Source organism: Porites lutea, chromosome 2, assembly GCF_958299795.1.
Source record: "Porites lutea chromosome 2, jaPorLute2.1, whole genome shotgun sequence".
Taxonomy (NCBI): domain Eukaryota; kingdom Metazoa; phylum Cnidaria; class Anthozoa; order Scleractinia; family Poritidae; genus Porites; species Porites lutea.
Genome location: NC_133202.1, coordinates 17,004,731 through 17,026,290, shown reverse-complemented (window position 1 = coordinate 17,026,290; position 21,560 = coordinate 17,004,731). Strand labels below are relative to the sequence as shown.

Genomic DNA, 21,560 nt, shown 5'->3' with positions numbered 1-21,560 from the left:
CTGACTGGGAACATAGCAGCAGCTGATATTTTATTTGCAAGACTTCTGCCAATGGATGAGAAATAACAGTTGAGCACGGATGCAATAGAGGCTGGGGTGGTGTGTTCAACACCATCAACTACGATACATTGTGGGCTCGAGGATTTAGTCTTGCGCGAAGACACCTCATTCACCGCCTTCCAGATCTTTCCTGAATCCCCTTTAGCCTCTAAAATCAAGTCACAATAATACTTGGATTTTGCTGCCTTGACTTCACGATTGACCCTATTTCTTAACTTTTCTTTAATATGACAAGGGGGGGGGGGGATGAAGATATTGAGGGGGGGCTCCGAAAATTTTTAGACACCCGAAGGGGGGGCTCTGAAAAAATTGTTGCGCTAGGAGGGGGCTCCGAAAATTTGTATACTTCAAAACCAACACATGACATCATCATACAGATCGGATGATTTTCAACTCAACAATTTAATGACCTGTTCAACTCAGCTATATCACGTGGTTTACAGATATAACAAATGTAGTCTCAGTAATTATTACACTCTTGTTCATCCCAAAAATGCTTTAGAAAATTGTATCACAACTTTATCTCAAGTTTGTCATAGTATAAACCATTGAAGGCAATAACGGTAAATATATTTAATACAGTCTAGCGATCTTTTTTCAGGGGAGCAAAGGAATTGAAAGAGGAGGGGGGGCGGGGGGGCTCTGAAATTTTTTCGACTACCAAGGAGGGGGCTCCTAAAAAATTGAACCGCTAGCGAGGGGGGCTGCTAAAATTTCAAGCTTCGAGTTTCAATATCTTCATCCCCCCCCCCCCCCCTTGTCATATTAAATGAACTTTCCCTTAACGTAACCTTCAGGTATGTTCTACCCACGAGGTTACAGAGAGCAAATGCAGTGATTATTATTGAATGTAACCGTCCGGTATATTCTACCCACGAGGTTACGGAGAGCAAATGCAGTGATATTATTAATGTAACCATCAGGTATGCTCTACCCACGAGGTTACAAAGAGAAAGTGCAATGATTATTATTAACGTAACCTTCAGGTATGTTCTACCCACGAGGTTACAGGGAGCAAATGCAGTGATTATTATTATAAATGCAACCATCAGGTATGTTCTACCCACGAGGTTACGGCTTATTCTATTTTGCGAAACGAAACGAAACGAAACGAAACGAAAAGAAACGAAATATATGGAAGAGGGAGAAAAAATACTTATTAACCTAAACACAGTTTAAGACAACATTGACAATGTGTTTGGAAGTAATAGTTAACGAAAAAAGACGGATTTTTACCTTTTTCGCAAAGTAGTAATTTCAATACAATTACTATTTTGCGAAATGGCGTTTTTCAGCTTTATTTAGCAAATATGTCCTTTTCGTCTGAAACAAATTGTATCCACCAATAAAATGATTAAAATTTCGAACAGTCTGGGGACTTCTCATGTTATTGACTGTGCTAGAACTAATTTCGCAAAGTAGTAATTTTTCCAGAATTACTATTTTGCGAAATGGCGTTTTTTCACCTATATTTAGCAAATATGTCCTTTTCATCTGAAACAAATTGTGTCCACCAATAAAATGACTAATATTTCGAAGAGTCTGGTGACTTCATTTTATTAGCCGTACTAGAACTCATTTCGCAAAGTAGTAATTTTGCCAGAATTACTATTTTGCGAAATGGCGTTTTTTCACCTATATTTAGCAAATATGTCCTTCTTGTCCGAAAAAAACGACATATTTGCTAAATATATGGGGGAAAAAGGTAAAAAAACGCTATTTCGCAAAATAGTAATTCTGGAAAAATTACTACTTTGCGAAATGAGTTCTAGCACAGTCAATAACATGAGAAGTCCCCAGACTGTTCGAAATTTTAATCATCTTATTGGTGGATACAATTTGTTTCAGACGAAAGCTGAAAAACGCCATTTCGCAAAATAGTAATTGTATTGAAATTACTACTTTGCGAAAAAGGTAAAAATCCGTCTTTTTTCGTTAACTATTACTTCCAAACACATTGTCAATGTTGTCTTAAGTTGTGTTTAGGTTAATAAGCATTTTTTTCTCCCTCTCCTATATATTTCGTTTCGTTTCGCTTCGTTTCGTTTCGTTTCGTTTCGTTTCGTTTCGCAAAATAGAATAAGCCCGAGGCTACAAAGACAAAATGCAATGATTATTATTAACGTAACCTTCAGGTATGTTCTACCCACGAGGTTACAGAGAGCAAATGCAGTGATTATTTTTAATGTAACCATCAGGTATGTTTTAACCACGAGGTTACAGAGAGGATGCAAATGCAGTAACAATTATTAGATTTTAGTGCAACTATCAGGTTGAGTTCCTCCATTAAAAGAGTTTTTTGCTAGGGTTAAACAAGTTTGGCTTTCATGAGTTTCAAGGTGCAAGAAATTATCAGTAGAATTATAGCACACAAACATTGTCATCTAATTTTTGGATTTTTTGCACGTAGCCGGAATAAGCCAAGAAATGAAGCATATATAACGAAAAATCGTCCTCAGATGATCTCCATATTAAGTAAATTATACTAAACGTTGCGAAAGAAATTATTGTTTGTATCCGTCTTATCCATCGTAAAAGCGAGGGGTCATCGCATCACATCCGGTATATTAAACAGAGGTAATACTCACGGGTTTCACGAATTGTATGCACTATTTTTCGCCGAGAAACAAATTTAAACTTCAATTCTTACCTTACAGTAGTCCGTTCTTTTACCTTGCATTCGACAACAAATCTGTTAAAGGCGAACAAAGCGATTCCGGCACTCTTCTTTATGATGAGTAGCAATAAGCCGCAGGAACTGAAGCCGCTTGACTGAAGTAAAACCCACCGATATGCACGGCATTCTCACTACAAATATAAACAAACGTCGCGGGGAAAAAAAGACGAGGGGGAAAAAATGCCAGATCTTCGCCTCGGCAATGTATTCCAGCTACCACGCCGGCGTATCTCCAGAAGGTGGACTCGAAGTGGGACAAACCTTGTGATTTTCTTTTAGAAGCTCTTTGCGCGCAAACTAATTTATTCTGGCGCGAAATGAAGATTAACAATATGTATACTGAAATCTAATCCACGACAAGAAGATTTTCGCACTGTAGCGCGACATATTAAATGCTTATTTTTACAAGTACGAGGAGAAAGTGGTCCACTAGTTTAACTTTTTTAAGATGAATTTACTCCACAAAAGCAAAATGAATTGCTTTATCTCTATGTTGTTTACGTGCCTGATTAGAAGGCAGAGGTAAATTCATCATACAGACCCCATCAAAATGAAAGTACACGAATGAAACGGAATAAGTCTGGGACGGTTTAGTTTCTACTCAGCAGCTTCTTTGCTTTTATGACAAAAATTTAATGTTGCAGTCTGTTTTAAACGTTGGCATATCAACGCACACAGTCACTGAATGAAAACAACAGTCACGATCACGTTCTTCGAAACCGACCAGACGCGCGCGACCTACCACTGTTATGGTAAGCAATTATCCTGAAGGTGTTAATGTTCCCGTGACAGTCTTCGCACGGAAGGTGTAAATGGTAAACCGAACGGTCGTTTTGATCATCAGAAAGACCTGTCAACTTTGATGATTTAACTGATTAAATAACGGGACAGAAATTTTACTGCTTGTGGCTGCTCGTGATCGGCAACGTCTTTTAAAAACAGTGACATCTCTGCGTGTAGTTTCACTAGTGTTTCGAGGGCACGACCTCCGAAAAGAAGCCATACTTTCGCTATGGAAACTGAAATTAGTTCCCCGAGAGAGCGCCGGATGGAGCCTAGGTCTTGGTTAAGGCGCTTCGCCTAACGTGCGTACGGAGTCACACTAGCCGGGAAATAAAAAACGCGACCATAAGTGACTTTAGTACCTTCCTAAAAGTAGCAAATCTAGGGAACACTTTCTTTTACGGTTCTCTTTTTTACCCTATTTACGGCTAACGGTTAAAACTTTTCAATTTTTACGGCTATCGGCTAAATTTTTGGCCGTTTTACGCCTATCGGTTAACCCCATTGAGACCCTTTAGTAAGTTCTGCCGCTATTACCTCTACGGCATTTTGAGTAAGAACTGCATGAAACTAACATACTTGTTTTAATGAACAAAAAACGGCAAGGAACTCCAAATTAAAGTCTTTTATCAATAATAATCTTGAGGTAACTGACCCATTTTGAATACCTTGCAAACGTTGTGGCCCCTAGTCAACCATCTGTTAGCCTAGAAAGGGTGGGGAGAAAAATGAAATGTTTTGCTCTCCGCCTTTCCCATGATACCCAGCTCGGAATCAAAATCGCTTCAGTCGCTCTCGAACCCGCAAGAACGTGCCTGGGTAAGAGGTTGCCTAGTCCCTAGGCCTCATTATTCCGCGTGTTAAAAGCGTTTTGGGCCACGTGGTAAAAGTGAAAATGTAAGTTTACAGAGAGGGACTTGGAAAACGTTGTACAGGGACTAGGCAAGATATGAGGCAGTCCAGTAAGCGAGACAAGGTGCATTTCCGTTTCATGAGGGTAAGCGGCGGAATTTTTTTTCAAAGTTGGGGATGGGGTTGATTAGCAACTTCGAAGGAGGAAGGCTGAGGAGACTTTCCTCTTACATTTTCAAGAAAAAGTGTGTATGTGTGAGGGGGAGGGTGGACTGGCCCTCTTAAAGAAGTATTGTATTATTTGACTTGTTTGACATCAGTAATGGTGGGAAGCTCCTTGGTAACTAACCTGTGTTGCAGGTGAAGGCGCTTGGAAGAAATGGGTGCAAGAAAGAACGGGGCGCGCGAGGCTTCTTGCGCCAGTTACTTTCAAGCGCCTACTACGCATCAGTAACAACCACTTAGTCCTATTGAATTAGTGACTTCCAACATCTGATCTACGACTATACCATTTTGTGATGTAATAAGACCTCCACTGTCTTGTATTGTATTACCAGTTTACAAACGATCTCGTGTTTTCTTAACCTGAATTTCAGACGATCTCTTCTAGTCGTTTTCCACTCCCTCAGGGGAGAAAACGACTCGATGTAATCGTCTGAGATTCAGGCTAGTGCTTTCTTTGATTGACAGTTTTCTCGCCTAACGCGAACACGTATCCCCCCGGGGGCCTCATTACCCCGGGCTCATTACCAACAGGAATTTTCCGATCTCTCAGAAAGCGAGTAAAAACGATTTTCAAGGGCCTCCGCGCTCCCCTCTCCTTTCGCGTCGCTTGCTACGTAGGCTAGGTACTGGCCTGTTTACCAGTGTAGTGTAACAAAAAAGCCGGGGTCTCCGCGATCTGAACGCCTTGAACAGGCTAGCTAGGTAACGGGGTACAAAGCCGTAAAAACAAACTGCCGGCACTTCCGATCAGGAGATCATGATTATATCACGAGTTGTTACTTGTTTTATTGCTGTTTATTGTTGTTTGCGTTGTTACCATAACTGGTTATTCATGTCGTGTAATATGTTTTTTATTCTGGGTAAACAGGTTTCGATTAGAAGCCTTGTATCAAAAAACCTTTCCGCACAATATTCCTCTTCAAATCCGCGCATATTACTTTTAAAAATAACTAGGAATGTAAAGAGAGCAAATTTTCCTTTTAAATTATGTTTTTACTTTGCTTTATTTTCAGTGGAACATTGCGTGAACTCGTGTTTGTCACACGCCCCATGACGAATGGTCAGATATGACGTAGAGTCACGCGACCAGTTAAAAAACGCATGGGAACGCGGGACTGCTCACGGGAGTCTTCAAAATGGACTTGTATTTTTGTTCGTCTTGATCAGCCGAAAGCTTTTGCTCTGATTTTTCTGTACTTCTAGTGAGAGATAATCTCAAAGTAGGCCTGAATTGCAAGGATGTCAAGTAAAGGAGAATCTCTTCACAAAGAAAAATTTAGATTTGCGATCGATCGAGGAGGAACTTTCACGGACGTTTATTCGGAATGTCCAAACGGAGAAGTAAGAGTAATGAAACTGCTTTCGGTAGATCCTGCATATCCTGATGCACCGAGAGAAGGAATAAGAAGAATTCTGGAACAGGTAAATCGTAATGTCATGCTAATTTATTAGTTTAAAAGTGAAGAAGGCCCGCCCGCGGGTTTAGTGAGCGTCCATCCTTGACAGGAAAAATGAATTTTGACAGAAGGCACTTGATATTAAATAATTGTGACCCCAACTCTCACAGTAAGTTATATCCGAATAAAAGGAAGTCAAAGGAATATTAAAATGGTGTTTGTGAAAAAACGTTTTGACCCAACTCATACATATGTTGATTTATTTATAAGATTTTTCTTGTGGAATGATGGGCAAGGGAGAGCAGGATTGGCCGAGCGCGCGCACCTCAATTATTATTATATTCTACGCAGACCACGACGACTCCCAGTACATGGTTCCGGAAGTATAAAGCCTAAACCAGATTACTGATAAATATGTGGTTTAAATAAAGTGTGTGACCAGAAGTGTCACAAAACCCTCAATAGCTGGTGCAACATTTTTAAAATGTGATTGTAAAGTGCACTTGACTACTGATGAAAGGGAAGGGTGAGACTCACACAGTCTCTGCCTCAAGAACACCCTATTAAAGTACCACTTGACAGAGAAGGTACCCCTATCATATACCATAAATTGTCAAATTGTTACCCCTTCACACACCTAAAAAAGGACACAGGATCCTATTACCTGCTGTAACTTGTCCATCTCTTTAATGCGAGTAAGTCAACTTTCAAGGAAAGCTGTATGCCATTATAGAGAGTAACCCCCCCCTCTCCCCACAGGCCCACTGACTTCCCTAAAAGGTATGGTTATGTCAGTGGCTGTTCTCTATTTCAGCAGGAAAGTTTTTGGGAAAAACCCTGAGGAAGTTGTGGGTATCAGAGCAAGATTTTCACTAAGGTCAATTTTCCAATGAAAGTTACTTTCCTCTGGCAGTTTAAATGAATCATGCTCATTGATAATTTTTAGTCACAGACATGTAGGTGTTACAGTCAAACCGGGAAAACTGTGTACAAATAAAATATTTCTGGAGTGTTACATGTATTGTGTTGCAAGAAAAAACCAATCAGGTGTGGGAAACTAAACCACAAGCAAGAGCAACCACAACAACTTTATTAGTACCTTACATTGATTTACATGATAAAAAAAAAATTACTATAAAATATGGACAGAGTACAGGCTACCCATAATAACCATTGAGGACTAAAAAGATAGGGCACCCTTACTTAGAATGATTATTAATAACTGATTATATTAAGGGTAAGGTACCATCTTGCCTGACTGACCACTGACTCTCCCCATTAATTAGTTTGTGGGTTAATGGCAAGCTCACATGTCTTAATCTTTTCTGTGATTGGTCACAACACAATCAACATTCCTGAAATGTTTCAAGTGTTCATGGTTTTGCTGGTTTGATTATCAGTTGTCTATGTCTGTGATAAATGTTGTAATGTGTTGTACATGGGACATGGTTCCACATGGGTAGTTGGAGGGTGGATGTTGAGGGAACAATTTTGCACAAATGCTCTTATAATCTAAATATTTATGTCATTTAATTTTCCAAGGTGACCGGAGTGAAGATGCCGGCAGATGAACCAATAGATCCTAAATACATTGACTGGATCAGAATGGGTACTACCGTAGCCACTAACGCTTTGTTGGAACGGAAAGGAGAAAGAATGGCGCTCGTTATTACTGAAGGATTTCATGATCTTCTCCACATTGGAAATCAGACAAGACCAAATATATTTGACCTAGTGAGTGAGCTAATTGAGACGGTAATAGTTTATTACTTAGTTACACTTCATTCTTAATGAATATCTTTAAAAGAGGGATCTACACCTCCTCAGAACAGACGCCTTGGAATAGTTCCTGGCATTTGTCAGTTTATTAAATCCATAACTGTTTCTGGGCACCTCTGTTAATGTTACATGGACACTTTGCATCCTCCTGTTTTATTTCCATTGTCTGTCTGCCTCTGGGTAATACATTCTTCCTCTGTTTTTTTGTGTCTTTCTTTCTACTTTCATTGAAATGTTGATGTACTGCCCAGGTATTCATGGAACGTTTTTGTGTCTTTGTATACCTGGCATTATCTTAGAGTTAGTGCCCTCAAAGTATTCCTGGTTTCTGTTCTATTTCAGCTTACCTTGCACAGGGGGTGGCAATGTTCATCCTAGATTTTAGGATAATCAGTCAATTATTGATTGATTCTTTCCACTCTATAGGTAGACTGTCCAGCTCCAGCTGCGTACATTAGATGCATGCATCTTGACAATATTAAATATGTGTAAAGTAGGCAGCGACTCTACCAAACCATTTTGGGTCTGCTGGTATGATGGAGTAAAACCCCTATTATTGCAAACTATTTTGTGGCATACACTGTAGGTGATTGCGGAATGATATTTTGATAAAATGTTTTGCAGAAAGTAATATGTCCAGAGGTGTTACATGAAGATGTTATTGTAGTTAAAGGAAGATTGGTTTTATTTCAAGAAGACAGTGAGATTCAAAGACCTGAAAACTGTAATTTTGTCACTGGAAGTACAGGAGAAAAGGTATGGCTTGTGGTAATTAATACTACTGCAATACTGTATTGTTAAAGAGAGCCAAGTCATAGTGGCAGATGCATCAGACCTTTGTGGTAGCATATAGCTGTAAAACAGCAAAATCATTTTATTACATTGTATATGTAAAATTATTTGATTTTATGATGATTTTGAGTCAACCTACAATACTTGTCACATTAGTTGGGACAGTAGTGGTATTTTCTCCCCCCTCAATGTTGGTTTTTTTGAGTTGGCGTGTCAAAAGGAAAAAATCAACACTGGGAGGGAAGGAGCTCAGGGTACAGTACAGGGTGTCTCAACTTATTGAGACGAGGATTGTAGGTCTAGGTTAATTCTCAACTATTTCAGAACCAACCTTGATTAAAATATTTTTTACCTGGAATCAAATTTGACCTATTATTATTGTTAAGTAAATTTTACTTAACAATAATTTTTTTACGACGTAAAAAAAATAATTAATGTCTCATTTTCCTTTTTTATTGGTTGCTGTGGTATACCCAGGCATTCTGTACTTTCAGTTAAATCTTGTGTTGAATAATGGCAAAAGTGTGCCATAACATACATACATGGTACAGTAACTGGTCATACATGTAAGCTCTATATATAATCTGCAATGACCATGCTAAGCTGGTTGACCTATTAACAAATTCCCAAGGTTTACTCTGCAGGGGTTTTTATTACTCGATGATTCTTAAAAGTAGCTTGGGAGATCTAAAATTTTGTTGTCTTAAGAACATTGAAAGAATTATTACTTAATTAGTACCAATTGTTGCAGTTAGTGTTTTGTTTGACATGAGTTTTGATTTCCCTTCAGCTTGAAGAATGGGAGCCCTTAGATAAACAACAGCTTAGAAAGGACCTCCAGGTAACTGAATATTATTATGAACAGAGTAATAGGCTGTTGGCATTATATTAGCTGTGGATATACAGGGTGCAAAGAAAATCATTTTTACAGCTTGCCATTCGGGTAAGTTGAAGCTAGCATTTACATGTACTAGCCCAGACGTCATTTCAAGTAGCCCTAAAAGCTTTTTGATGAGCAGAATTAATTTCACAGTTCTTCTGTTATTCAAATTCCTAAAAAACATCACTTGCCCATCAGGCAAGTTAAAAACAGAATTCACTAGCCCCATAGCAAAATCCACTAGGCCCAGCCTATCGGACACTAATTTCTTTGTGTGCTGGGATATATTAGCTACATTGTATACCTACATGTAATCTTAAATCGAAGATCAGTGGTTTTCATTATTTTCATTCATACAACCCTGAAATAACATAATTTTTAAATTATTTATTACAGAGAGTCCTTGACAAGGGGATCAAGAGTTTGGCTGTTGTATTAATGCATTCATACATGTAGGTACCTGTAACTAATTTTGTATTAAATAATAATATTAATAAATTGCTAAGAATATAGTGAAACTTTCCTAATTTCCATATTTCCACACCATTCTTCTAGTGGTGACATTTAATGGACGCTACAATTTTTAGGGTTCTCTCTCAGTGATCATTTCCTTAATTCCTGCTACCTCCTTAATAATGTATTAACCCTCTTAAGTTTGAAGAGAAACCGATCTCAATTTCTCATGACAATTTCAATAAAGTGATTAAGAGAAAAGGTTATGAAAATTAAGTAAATGATCATCAAAGGGAAAATGCTTTGATCTGTGTGGACACCAGTCTGGGTAATTTGTATATGAAAATTCTGGGCCTAACCCTTGCATCAAGAGCCTGGTCAGACCAGGGTAGACCGGGGTCATTAAGCCTGGCCCAAAAGCCTTGGTCAGCCTGGCCATAGGCCGGGCTGCAGGCTAAGCGATAAACATCCAGGAAAGCCGCGGCTAGCCCTGCCAATACCATAACAGAGCAAATGGCCTGGCTTGACCTGGCTTGACCATTTGTATATGAAAATTCTGGGCCTAACCCTTGCATCAAGAGCCTGGTCAGACCAGGGTAGACCGGGGTCAAAGCCTGGCCATAGGCCGGGCTGCAGGCCAAGCGATAAACATCCAGGGAAGCCGCGGCTAGCCCTGCCAATACCATAACAAAGCAAATGGCCTGGCTTGACCAGGCTAGCCGGGGAAGCCGCGGCCAGCCCAGCCAATACCATAACGGAGCAAATAACCTGGCTTGAACAGGGGAGCCAGGCTAGTAGTGGACTTGTTGTAGCCTTATGATCTATGTTTTTCCCTTTCTTGCACTAATTTCTTAAAACTCTATATTTTTTATTTACCTAAAGAACTTTTGGTATTGATCCTGTAAAAAAATACATTTCTAATTGTCATAATAATAAATAGGTAGAAATATTGTGAAAAAATTGTTTCTAGTTCTTATTGCTGTCACTTGTAGAACATGGCGACAAATTCCGGAAAAGCCACGCTTCTATGGCCAGGCTTACCTCACAACCCTGGCCTTGACCGGGCTTACCAGGCTTTTCCAGGCCACGCTTTCCTGGCAACCCTGGCCAAGACCTTGGCAAGCCTGGCCTGGCTGGGCTTGGCCAGGCTTGCCATGCTTTTGACCGCACTCCTGATGAAAGGGAAAGGGTTAAGAATTAATGATGTTGACCTCCGTGTTAAGGTCTTAGAAATGTATATTTATAAGAACTACTTTCTGGTACTTTTTTTCAGGTATGATGTGCATGAGAAAGAAGTTGGTAAAATTGCTCTGGAAATGGGTTTTGAGCAGGTGTCGCTGTCATCAACAATAATGCCCATGGTGAGGGTTGTGCCTAGAGGGTATACAGGTAAATTAAGCATTCTGATAATTTATGGTGATCTACTTGTGCACTAACAGTAATTTTTACCCAAAATGGGTGCAGCTTTCTGTTTGGATTAAAAATTTCAAACTACTGTAGTTTGATCTTGCTGTCATTTTTCTTAGTGTTATATAGCTGTGGAATGAATCTAGAGTAAAAGAGAAAAATATTTCGTAAAAAAATCGATATAATACTGATGACTACCTTGTTTTCAGGTAGATTTTCTGTTTGAAGGTCTCACCCCACTGTACTTGATGATGCTTAATTTCGATGAATATTTGTATTGTAGCCTCTGCAGATGCCTATTTGACCCCATGTATCAAGAAATACATTCGAGGATTTACTGCTGGTTTCAAAAAGGGTATTGAGGTATGTGTTAAGGCAAACAGGGTGAATTTGTATTGCGGAAAAAGAGTGGTATCTTAGGATACCAAATCTTGGAATAATATTATCTTGTAATGATTAATACATCTATTATGGCCCCATCCACAGGCATCAGGATATTTTTGAAAACAGATTTTTTCCTCCCTTTTCAAAAAATACGTATCCATACGTATCGTATTCAAATCATTTTTGCCTGTCCACACAAAAAAGCTGAAATGATGGAAATACGAAAGCATCCCTTTCAGAGCATGTGTCATGCTAGAAGTATATGATGTATGAAATCAACGTATTTGAAAACCTCCATTTTTGTCTGTCCACACGTAAACGAGAAGCCAGCGTTTTCAAAAACCCTACTCCAGAGAGCGTTTTTGAAAAGATGTGTTTTCGGTGACTGTTTTCACCGGACACGTGTGGCCGGTAGGCCAAACTGGAGATAAACATCTCTGTTTTCAAACAAAAACGGGTATGTGTGGGGATGCATGGGGCCTACGCGTTGCAACAGTGAATTGGGTTTAACTGGCATGCCACTGTAATTTGCCTTAAATGTCTTGACAAAATAATTGTCAACTGAATGCTTACTATTCAGAGTGGTCTTAAACTATCACGTACTAATTAACCCAAAAGTTATTGAAACCTCTGTTGGTGTTTTACATTTTCACTTAAAAAACCACACAGAAAACCTTGTAGGAAGTGAAAATAAATCTGTTAGTTACTAAACGTTTATTAGTTATATTTTAGCTGTTATATTAATTCCTGAACCTTATTTAACAATGAGGTTTTTAAAATAAGAAAAAATGTGTTTTGATCTTTTCTCTTCCAACAAGGAAAAAGTTCTTTTCATGCAGTCTGATGGAGGTCTGACTCCTGTAGCCAAGTGAGTTAAAATTTGATATCAATGATTAGTCAGAGTTTCTTTTGAACATACAACATATTATAGTGCTTATCAATAATTTAATATTACCACAACTAGAGCAGGGCTGTCACCAAGATTTCAAGTTGCCGGGTAAATACAACAAGTTAAGGCGGAAATGAAGCAGCTAGGGATTTCTTTTGGTTATATTTTTCTCCTATTTTCCAATAAGAGTAGCCGGGGGCCACATTCATAGTATCCGGAGGAAATTTCTGGCCCCCGTCTCTTAATAGGGAGTTTAAGAGGACAATGAGAACGTCAAAAAAGCAATAGGTTGAATAAGGCATTAAAACAACAGCTTTGCACTTGCATCATGCTTTTTTGTACATTTCTTTGCCGTCACTACAAGACTACGACGTGAATTGCCTAATTTCATGTTTTATCGACAAACATGTGAGGACAAATTCTTCTTTCTTTCGCTAAACTTGAATTACTTTCTTAAGAATTCAGCTCCAAGAAAGTTTGCCTATATTGGACAAAGTGAGGTAGTTGGGATAATCACACTGAGGTTTCAAAAAATGTGAAGTCACTTTTTAAGTGACGTTTTCGCTGCTGTCGCTGTTGTGGTATCTTAAACTCTCTAATGATAGCCCTGCTAGAGAGCTGCAAAATCTCTCTTAAACGACTGGATGCAATCCCATCTTGGGCACTGCAGAATTCATAGTTCTGCCACAAACCTCTTGTTTTAACCTCTCTCAATTGGCCTCCTCTATCTCCACAACAGCAACATCTACTCAAGAGCATTGTAACTGCCTTTTAAAAGCGAGCAAATATGTATGCAACGACTGGTAAATATATTTACGCAAGTTGATGTCACATGTGTTTTGTACACATCTGTCACAGGTTTTATGGATCAAGGGCTATTCTTTCTGGACCAGCAGGAGGTGTGGTAAGGTTAAGATCTATTAATTTAGCTAAAGCACACATCTTAAAATTTTGCAGGTGGACCCTAGAGGAGAATACTCAATAGCTGAGTTTTACATGTGGAGGCTCCTCTGAGAGGTCCAATCCCTTACTCTTATAAACGATACCCCTTTCACTGCCTAGTTTAGAACTTTACATCCCTTTCAATTGTTTTAAATACACTGTCTTTTAACTACTAATAAATCACAAAACCAGAATGTTTTCTTGACTCTTTTGAACACATGACATAGACCTGTTAGGGCCTTTTTATAGTTCGAAATGACAGATTTCCTTCACTTCTCTATACTTCATTTAGTAAAATCCCTTCCCTTTCATATACCTGAAGCCTGAAAAAGTTACCCCTTTTATTTTGGGTACAACCTTCTTGTATTGGCCATTATAGAGAGTACCCCCAACTCCCCCCCCCCACCCCCCACTGCCCCATGCTAACAATAAAAAAAGAAATTATAGTTAATTTAATGTTGCAAGCTTTTCTTGAACATCTAGAAGTAAAGATAATAATTATTAATGCTATTCCTGGAATTCTTTGAAAGGGAATAGTTATTTACTTATTCATTTGTGATAACATGACTTCTCCAAAACTCCATGTATGAACTGTTTGGTGCAAGTGTTGAACCTGACAGAGGTGGCTTTTTTTTCTTAAATTGAAATCCAATTATTCTTAGTGAAATGCTGCCAAAATCAACAATATTACATGTATTGCTACAGTTTCGCTCATGAAATGAACTGCTGAAAATTTTTAGTGTATTTTTAACAAAGTCAGAAAAGCCTTTTAAGTAAACCTCCCCTCAAACCAAAGCCAGCAATATCTTCACTTAATACTGTGGATGGTTTAATTATCCAGGTTGGCTATGCAATGACAACTTTTCAGAGAGAGACTGATCAGCCAGTTATTGGATTTGACATGGGAGGTAATGTGGGACTCGGAGACTTAGTGAGTTTGTATTATAAATAATCATTTCAATTGCAAAACAAATTTAAGAAGATTATATTTCATGGCTGATTAAATCTGTCTTGCTGTCCACTAGTAGATGTGAGTATTTTATGATCCCCATTCCACTGCTTCTATTGTAGTAAATGGTGAAATCAGCCATCTTCTGTGAGATTCTTGCATACCAGGCTATGCCATGCTGATGGGTGCTTAAAAGGGTGATGGGGTAATATGTCTTTTCCCTTGTATACAGTGTAAGGGGCTCACACAACGTGAGTGTTTTGTTGAGCCGAGTATATATGTAGCTGGAGAAGTAGTCTAGCATGAGATAAGACCTTGGTGGAATCCAGTCCACAGGAGTAACCCAACAAGTTTTCCAAAACAGATGTGCAAATAGACTAGACATAGTAAGATAAACATTACAGAAGCTTTAACTTCATCGTTAATTTCTCTGGTAATCTCAGGAACTTCTACCGACGTGTCTCGTTTTGCTGGTCAGTTTGAACACGTGTTTGAGACAACAACAGCTGGAATCACCATACAAGCACCTCAAGTAAGTGGAATGATTATGTTCATGTCCTTATTGAACCGTTTTTGACCAGTTTTAACTAACTGCACTCTTTTATTCATAGTTACTTTTCCAAATAAACCATTAATGGTGGATTCTGTTCCCTTAACAGCTAGATATTAACACTGTAGCAGCAGGAGGTGGATCGCGCCTGTTTTTCAGGTCGGGACTGTTTGTTGTTGGACCTGAATCAGCTAGCGCCCATCCGGGACCTGTATGCTATAGGAAAGGTAAACAACGATTTTCTGCTTAGTATTACTACCATAAATGATCTAATGGATACTCGGGGCATTTATTTGATTTTAGGGGCCCAAAGGAGGCGTTTAATCGGGGTCGTCAGAACTAACGCATCCTAATCTTGGTGTTCCTGTGGTACAGAGCCAGAAATTTTCGAGGTATCGGGGGCGACTGCTGATTAGCCGCCCCCACTGATTTTATCAGGGGCATTTCGGCAGGGAAACTGGACTCATTCCGTCTCGATTTCGTTTCCGTAAGAGACGAACGCGGATCCGTAGTCAATGGTTCCCTCTAGTAGATAGAAGGCGTTTAAAATGTAGAGTCATCTACAGTGGCGGATCCACACCTTCAGATAAAGGGGGGTGGGGGCAGTCATCCAGACTCTGAGATAAGGGAGGGGGACTGGTCTCATAAACAATTTTTTTCGACCCTTCGGGCCTCTTTTTGGTCTAAAAATAACGGGGGGGGGGCGGGCCCCCCCGGCCCCCTCCCCTGGATCCGCCACTGATTTATTCACATGACTGTAGCAAGCTCAACAAAACTAATATGCTTCTGGCGAAAATATCAGTAGGGTTTTTAAATTTCCACTCCATCAATTGATACGTCTAGCCCTTGTCATGCTTGATATTCATTTTGATATTCTTTCACTGATCTCAACCTCAATGTCAGAATCCTTATTCAGGGTTATGTGCTGTCATCTTTAACCTCTCCTGTTAAAGAACTTGACACTGAACCAGATGCAATGCACAAACCTTCGCTAATCAAGAAAAGAACTGACTAAACTGAATAATGTTTTTTTTTCTATTCCTTAGTATTTTGGAGTAATTGGCATGGGCGGTGTCTGTTAGACCGGGGCGTTTATTAGAGAGAGGCATCTAATTTACAAACTTGAAAGCGTGAGAAAGTCGTTTCTTAGACAAGAGGCGTTTATTTGTGAGGGGGCGTCCATTAGATCATGTGTGGTACCAGCTGGCATTTTTTATTTCAAAAACTTTTTTAAGATACTCTGCATAGTAGCTGTATTAATTTTGGTGGGCAAAAAGACACGGTATATTTTTTCATGTAGTTTCTTGTGCTAATTTCCTTACTTGGTGTGCAATTACATTATGGTTTTTGTTTTTCAGGCGGCCCGCTTGCTGTGACAGATGCAAATTTGGTGCTAGGACGAATTCTTCCGGAGTAAGTTCATTCTTTTAGTTTCTTTTTCAAAAAGGTTAACCACCAATCTAGTTACCTTGCGCCTTTGTCAATTCCAAATTTAAAATGCAAAAATCAAGAGCGTCTCTTTCTTTCTGTTATCGTTTCTTTGAGCAGATTCTTCCCGAAAATCTTTGGAGAAAATGAGGACTTGCCTTTGGATTTTGAAGGGTCTTGGGCTGCTTTCAAGAAGCTTACAGAAGAGGTGATTTATTGTGATTATTTTTTCCATTTTTTTGCTTATTGGTTGTTGTTGTTCATGTTGTTTTTTTTGCACTCTTTCCAGTAATAAAGTTGTTGTTGTTGTTGCCATCCCTCCAGAAAGGGAGATGGCGTTCTGGTCACCAGGATAAAGCATTCTTGTCCTCTTATATTTAGAAACGGCATATGTTTAACAGCTGCGCGGTTGCATTTAAAATGCAACTTGCAGAGGTGTGATCCATCTTCTGTGTAATGGAAATTGATAATTTGCGTGACCAAACCTTACCTTAAGAAAGTGCGCAGACATAATCGAACTTAGCGAGTAAGTTAACCAGAGGTTTAGTTCCGTCAGTGGCGAAGTAGGTTATGCTTCATGGGGACACCCCAGAGAAGTCTTAAAAGAACAAGTGAGATTTCCATCCTGGAAGACAACTGCTTATGTTTAGAAGTTTTTCTTGGATAGGTGGTTTCACAAGTGAAAATAGATTACAAGTTTTCTTACCGCTAAGATTTTTATTGAATTGTTCTGCTCCGTGGGAGGAAAGGTAGCGCTACATATGGGCTGAGGTGGTTTCTGATTATCGCCCTTGCGCCGAGAGGTTTTTCCTCAATTCTCCAGTTTTCTCTTTGCCTCTAGACTGTTCACAGTCCCCTATTTTTTCGTGAGATCGTTTAGATATACCGCGTCTTACTGTCACGGCTTTGTTGATTTTCAAATGTACAGAGGGGGCGGGCGTCGGGGATTATATCCTTAGTAGTTTTGTCTTCATGCAAGATGGCAGCCCGTAACGCAAAGCTCTCGATCTCGATGATCTTACGGGAAAATAGCGGACTGTGAACAGTCTACCTTGCCTCAAACACCAACACTTCGAATTCCGATTCTATGTCGATCACGCGAGCAGTTCAAACGAAATTCTTGAGGACTCCGAAGCTCTTCTTGGGTAAACCAATACATGTAACACTTACATTACATTTGTTACCAGGTCAATGAATTTCTGTCAAGTCAAGATGAAGGTGCTAAAAAGGAACCAATGAGTGTCGAGCAGGTTGCCATGGGTTTTATTACTGTTGCTAACGAGACCATGTGTCGACCAATTAGAGCTCTAACTGAGGCGAGAGGGCACGACACCGCCCGGCACGTGCTTGCGTGTTTTGGTGGAGCGGGTGGCCAACATGCGTGTTCTATTGCCAGGTCTTTAGGAATGTCAACAGTCTTCATTCACCGGTGAGTGGAAATTTCTATGCTTAAAGATATTTCATGTACGATAAGTAAACGACGTGGAATGGCACATAAGGCGAATTGTTGGTTTAAGTGAATAGCGGTAAAAATGTTGCATAGCGTTCATGCACCTCTTAAGCACGCATTGGCAGTCGGGGTAAGTCTTAAGTGGCATACCTCACACCTGAGTCCTTGCGCCCAAGTTAACACGCACAAAAAAGGGTTTCTGTGTAGTCTATTAATCTTTTCCAGACGTATAACTTTATTTGTTTCGTCCGTGTTCAACCCATCTCACCGCGTTTTTTCCCTAGGCAATAAACTTTTCTCCACTTTGTTTCTCTTCACCCAGGTTAAAACCGGCGACATACTTCTAGGGGTACCCTGGAATTAACTGGCATCCCTTTCGGGGGGGGAAGGGGGCGTTGTAATACTCCCTAAAGCTACTGAAACTGTGGTAGGCTGCGACCATGTGAGCCGCATTGGCTCGGCGATGCGCGCAAATTGTTTCAGTCTTTTCATTTTAACCCCATTGCTAAACGAACCTGTAACAGTGCCCTAGGCTATGTGTACACAGTATGGTACCCAGTAGCTATTTCTAGGAAAATTCCTCTTGTAAAATTTTTTGAGGCGGATTTTTTCGTTATGGTGTATTGTTTGTCAGGTTTGCTGGTATCCTGTCAGCGTATGGACTGGCTCTAGCAGATGTGGTGCACGAGGCCCAGGAACCTTGCGCACGTGTTTATGACAAAGGTAAATTGAGTATGAGAAAGGTTATCAATAGAAATTATATTATTTTCCGTTGTCCAATATTCTTTCTTGTTCCTTGAAGCTTTTGTCTCAGTACAGAGCTGCACATATCTGAGTTTTGAATGATCAGCTTTAACGGTTTTCAAGTAAAACTTTGTTTTCCTTGTTTACAGGGTCGTTTAGTTACCTTGATGAGAGGATTGACCACTTAACACAAAAGTGCGTCGAGGAATTGAAAAGCCAGGGATTTGAAAAGTAAGTTGACTGCAGAACAGCGGTGACAGAGCATCGAGCAGCAGAATTGAGAAGTGCCTATTCCAGGCCGTAGTGGAGTGTGGTGCCAAGTCAGAGAGCAGAATAAAATAAGGAGGGAGAGAGGGAGAGCCGGGGGAGGCCTGTGAAGGTCATTCCGCTCTCACTTCCTACCCCACCCCCTCGCTTTTTTTTCTTGCTGCCATCTCTTCGTGTTGGCCCCACAATCTGAAAACCTGGAAATACAGCTAAGCACTGAATGGTAACTTCGTCAGTTGTACCTAACAATTACTTCACAACCAATTACAGAGTATCAACAAAAATGAAAAAGAGTACATGTTACCCTAGAGAGAGTGGGGCAGTCTTTTTTGGGAGATGGGACATAATTAGGTCAGGTACACATCACAGAAACACACACACATAATAGATCCTCGATCTTGTATAAACAATCCCTTCAGCGTCTCAAGCGATCGTTGGCCTTTTTATAATAGTCTCAAATTAACTATTTAGACGAAGTATTCGTCAGAAGATTGTCTAGGTATCATTCTGAGGGGGGATTGTGAAAGGATAACTTGGAAATAAGAAACTGGGAAAAGTTGTTCCTGCGAAAGTCTCTTTTTCCGCGTAAAAAGAAACAGATACTCCGGCATCTAAGGCAAATCATTCGTTCGGGGCACGTTTGAACATAAGGTACATTTTGCTCTTTAATCCACCGTATAAATTGGTTCCTCTCCCTCCGTTGGGCACTTTGTATATTTTTGGACGAGTATGTGTTCGTGGAACTCTGGAATCCTTACCTTCCACCAAACCTTGCTCAGCTGCTGTCTGCAGTTTTTAATCGTGTTCCAGACTAGACTCCATATAGACTACATTTCTCATACTAATAGTCTTTTTTTTTTTTCGGAAATATTGCCCTATTGTACACTTGTTCATTTTATTTTTTTTTTCAGGAGTCAAATCTCCACGGAAGCTTTTCTTCACATGCGGTACAGCGGAACGGATTGTGCTCTCATGTGTACCGCGATACTCAAGGACAATGTACCGGTAAATCTTAATCTTCAGGTCTTTATTGTTTTGCTTGACTGATATTTCTTGCATTCTTTTATGTCTAAGTAAAATGAAAGAGGTTTATGCATTAGACGTTAAAGTTCTCAAGAAATTGAAAATAGTAAAAGTGGACAAGTTCGAGAAATTTGTCCTCAATAACTGGAACCAAAGGTCCTGCATTCTGCAATAAAACCGTGGCGAGGAATGTTCATGATTTCTGTCACACTGGACAATTGCTCTTGCAACTGAAGTCGAACCAAATTGGCAAATTCTCTTCCAAAGATGTTGCAACCATGGTCCAGAAAATGAGCTTTTTAAAAGCATTGTTAATGTTAGTTTTTTTCTCATAACGTATCACTTGGTTATTTTGTACTAAGTTTCTTTGCCCAGGTTTACTCTTGTTGCAGTCTACTGCACGTTTCTTAACTGCCTTTTTTTTTTTTCAGCCAGGAGAAGTCTGTCGTCATGGTGATTTTGGACAAGCTTTTAATGAAAGGTTGGAAATTGTCATGCTATTTGCTATCTTTTTTAAAAAACTAAATTTTTTTCGCGTCCGTTGAATATCAGAAATAATGGTCCAGTTTTGTTATTGAGGATTATCTTAGGCATTGAAGCTATTTCCTGTCGTCTGTTACTACGGATGGTAAGGAGTAGACATGGAATTAAATTTGGAAAGTTGGCCCATCTATTTGAAGTTTGATTGCTATGCCTTCAAAAATCATCAAAAACGTTATTATGGTTAGTTCTCCATGATGAAATTTGGTCGATATCTTCCCTACAACTTCACAGGAACATTTTGTGTAATGTGTAGAGTCACTAATTACAGTAAATGCTCGAATTAGCGCCCGGGGCGCTTGATTAATTTTCTAAGGCAGGAGGGGGGCGCTAATTCGAAGGGGAGGGGGGCGCTTATTTCGTTTATCAATTTTTGACCTCAGAATGACTCTATCTTTATTTCTAGTTAACCCAACTTTAACATATTAAAATTCAAAAAACGTTATAGAAAATTATTTTTGTGAAACTTGAAACGTGTTCAAGACGAAGCACCTATGAAAGTGAAGCATCTATGTGCTCACATTGACATTTCTATCGAGGAAATGAGGTGCAAAGCCGTACGACTTTGAAGACCGTTAATTTTTACTATTACGAATGTCACATTCATAAAAAGTACCTTATACGTCTCCTATATCGTACCGAGCACTGAACCTCGCTTTTTTTCTCGGAGGAGAAGGCAAGCGCTTATTCCACATTTTAAGCCTTAGGAGGGGCGCTAATTCGAAGCGGGGCGCATATTTGAAGGTGGGCGCTAATTCGAGCAATAGCAATATCCTCGTGTCGTAGCCCCTTTAAACCTTTGAAGCCAGAAACACTTTGGTTTCCTTTGCCAATAGGTACATGCGGGAGTTTGGATTCACTATCCCTAGCCGCCAGATCCTCGTCGATGATATCAGAGTGAGGGGCACTGGGCACTCAAAGACATCATTAGCGCATGAAGTGCCAACAGCCACCACTCCTCCCCCTGTGAAAAAGGTATTATTTAGCTTCTGCAGAGTATTATTGGTTGTGACTAGATTAGGTACTCCTAAATGAGATAGATGCCTCATGTTTCTTACACAACGCAATACTCCAGGTGAAGAATCATTT

At 39.7% G+C, this 21,560-nt stretch overlaps 1 protein-coding gene across 2 annotated transcripts in view; it reads left to right on the top strand.

The window, feature by feature from the left end:
• The first annotated feature begins 5,708 nt into the window (after nucleotides 1-5,708).
• The window catches only part of LOC140927897 (5-oxoprolinase-like), a 33,562-nt gene continuing 17,710 nt past the window's right edge, over nucleotides 5,709-21,560 (top strand). For both annotated transcript variants that reach the window (XM_073377598.1, XM_073377599.1), the window contains exons 1-20: nucleotides 5,709-6,019; nucleotides 7,537-7,728; nucleotides 8,398-8,529; nucleotides 9,356-9,406; nucleotides 9,842-9,897; nucleotides 11,172-11,287; nucleotides 11,589-11,668; nucleotides 12,508-12,557; nucleotides 13,437-13,482; nucleotides 14,362-14,428; nucleotides 14,913-15,001; nucleotides 15,129-15,246; nucleotides 16,378-16,432; nucleotides 16,568-16,655; nucleotides 17,635-17,876; nucleotides 18,532-18,620; nucleotides 18,791-18,872; nucleotides 19,820-19,913; nucleotides 20,363-20,412; nucleotides 21,308-21,446. In XM_073377598.1, coding sequence (XP_073233699.1) covers nucleotides 5,837-6,019; nucleotides 7,537-7,728; nucleotides 8,398-8,529; nucleotides 9,356-9,406; nucleotides 9,842-9,897; nucleotides 11,172-11,287; nucleotides 11,589-11,668; nucleotides 12,508-12,557; nucleotides 13,437-13,482; nucleotides 14,362-14,428; nucleotides 14,913-15,001; nucleotides 15,129-15,246; nucleotides 16,378-16,432; nucleotides 16,568-16,655; nucleotides 17,635-17,876; nucleotides 18,532-18,620; nucleotides 18,791-18,872; nucleotides 19,820-19,913; nucleotides 20,363-20,412; nucleotides 21,308-21,446 — 2,019 coding nt within the window. In that variant the 5' untranslated portion in view covers nucleotides 5,709-5,836. The remainder of the gene's footprint in view (nucleotides 6,020-7,536; nucleotides 7,729-8,397; nucleotides 8,530-9,355; nucleotides 9,407-9,841; nucleotides 9,898-11,171; nucleotides 11,288-11,588; nucleotides 11,669-12,507; nucleotides 12,558-13,436; nucleotides 13,483-14,361; nucleotides 14,429-14,912; nucleotides 15,002-15,128; nucleotides 15,247-16,377; nucleotides 16,433-16,567; nucleotides 16,656-17,634; nucleotides 17,877-18,531; nucleotides 18,621-18,790; nucleotides 18,873-19,819; nucleotides 19,914-20,362; nucleotides 20,413-21,307; nucleotides 21,447-21,560) is intronic.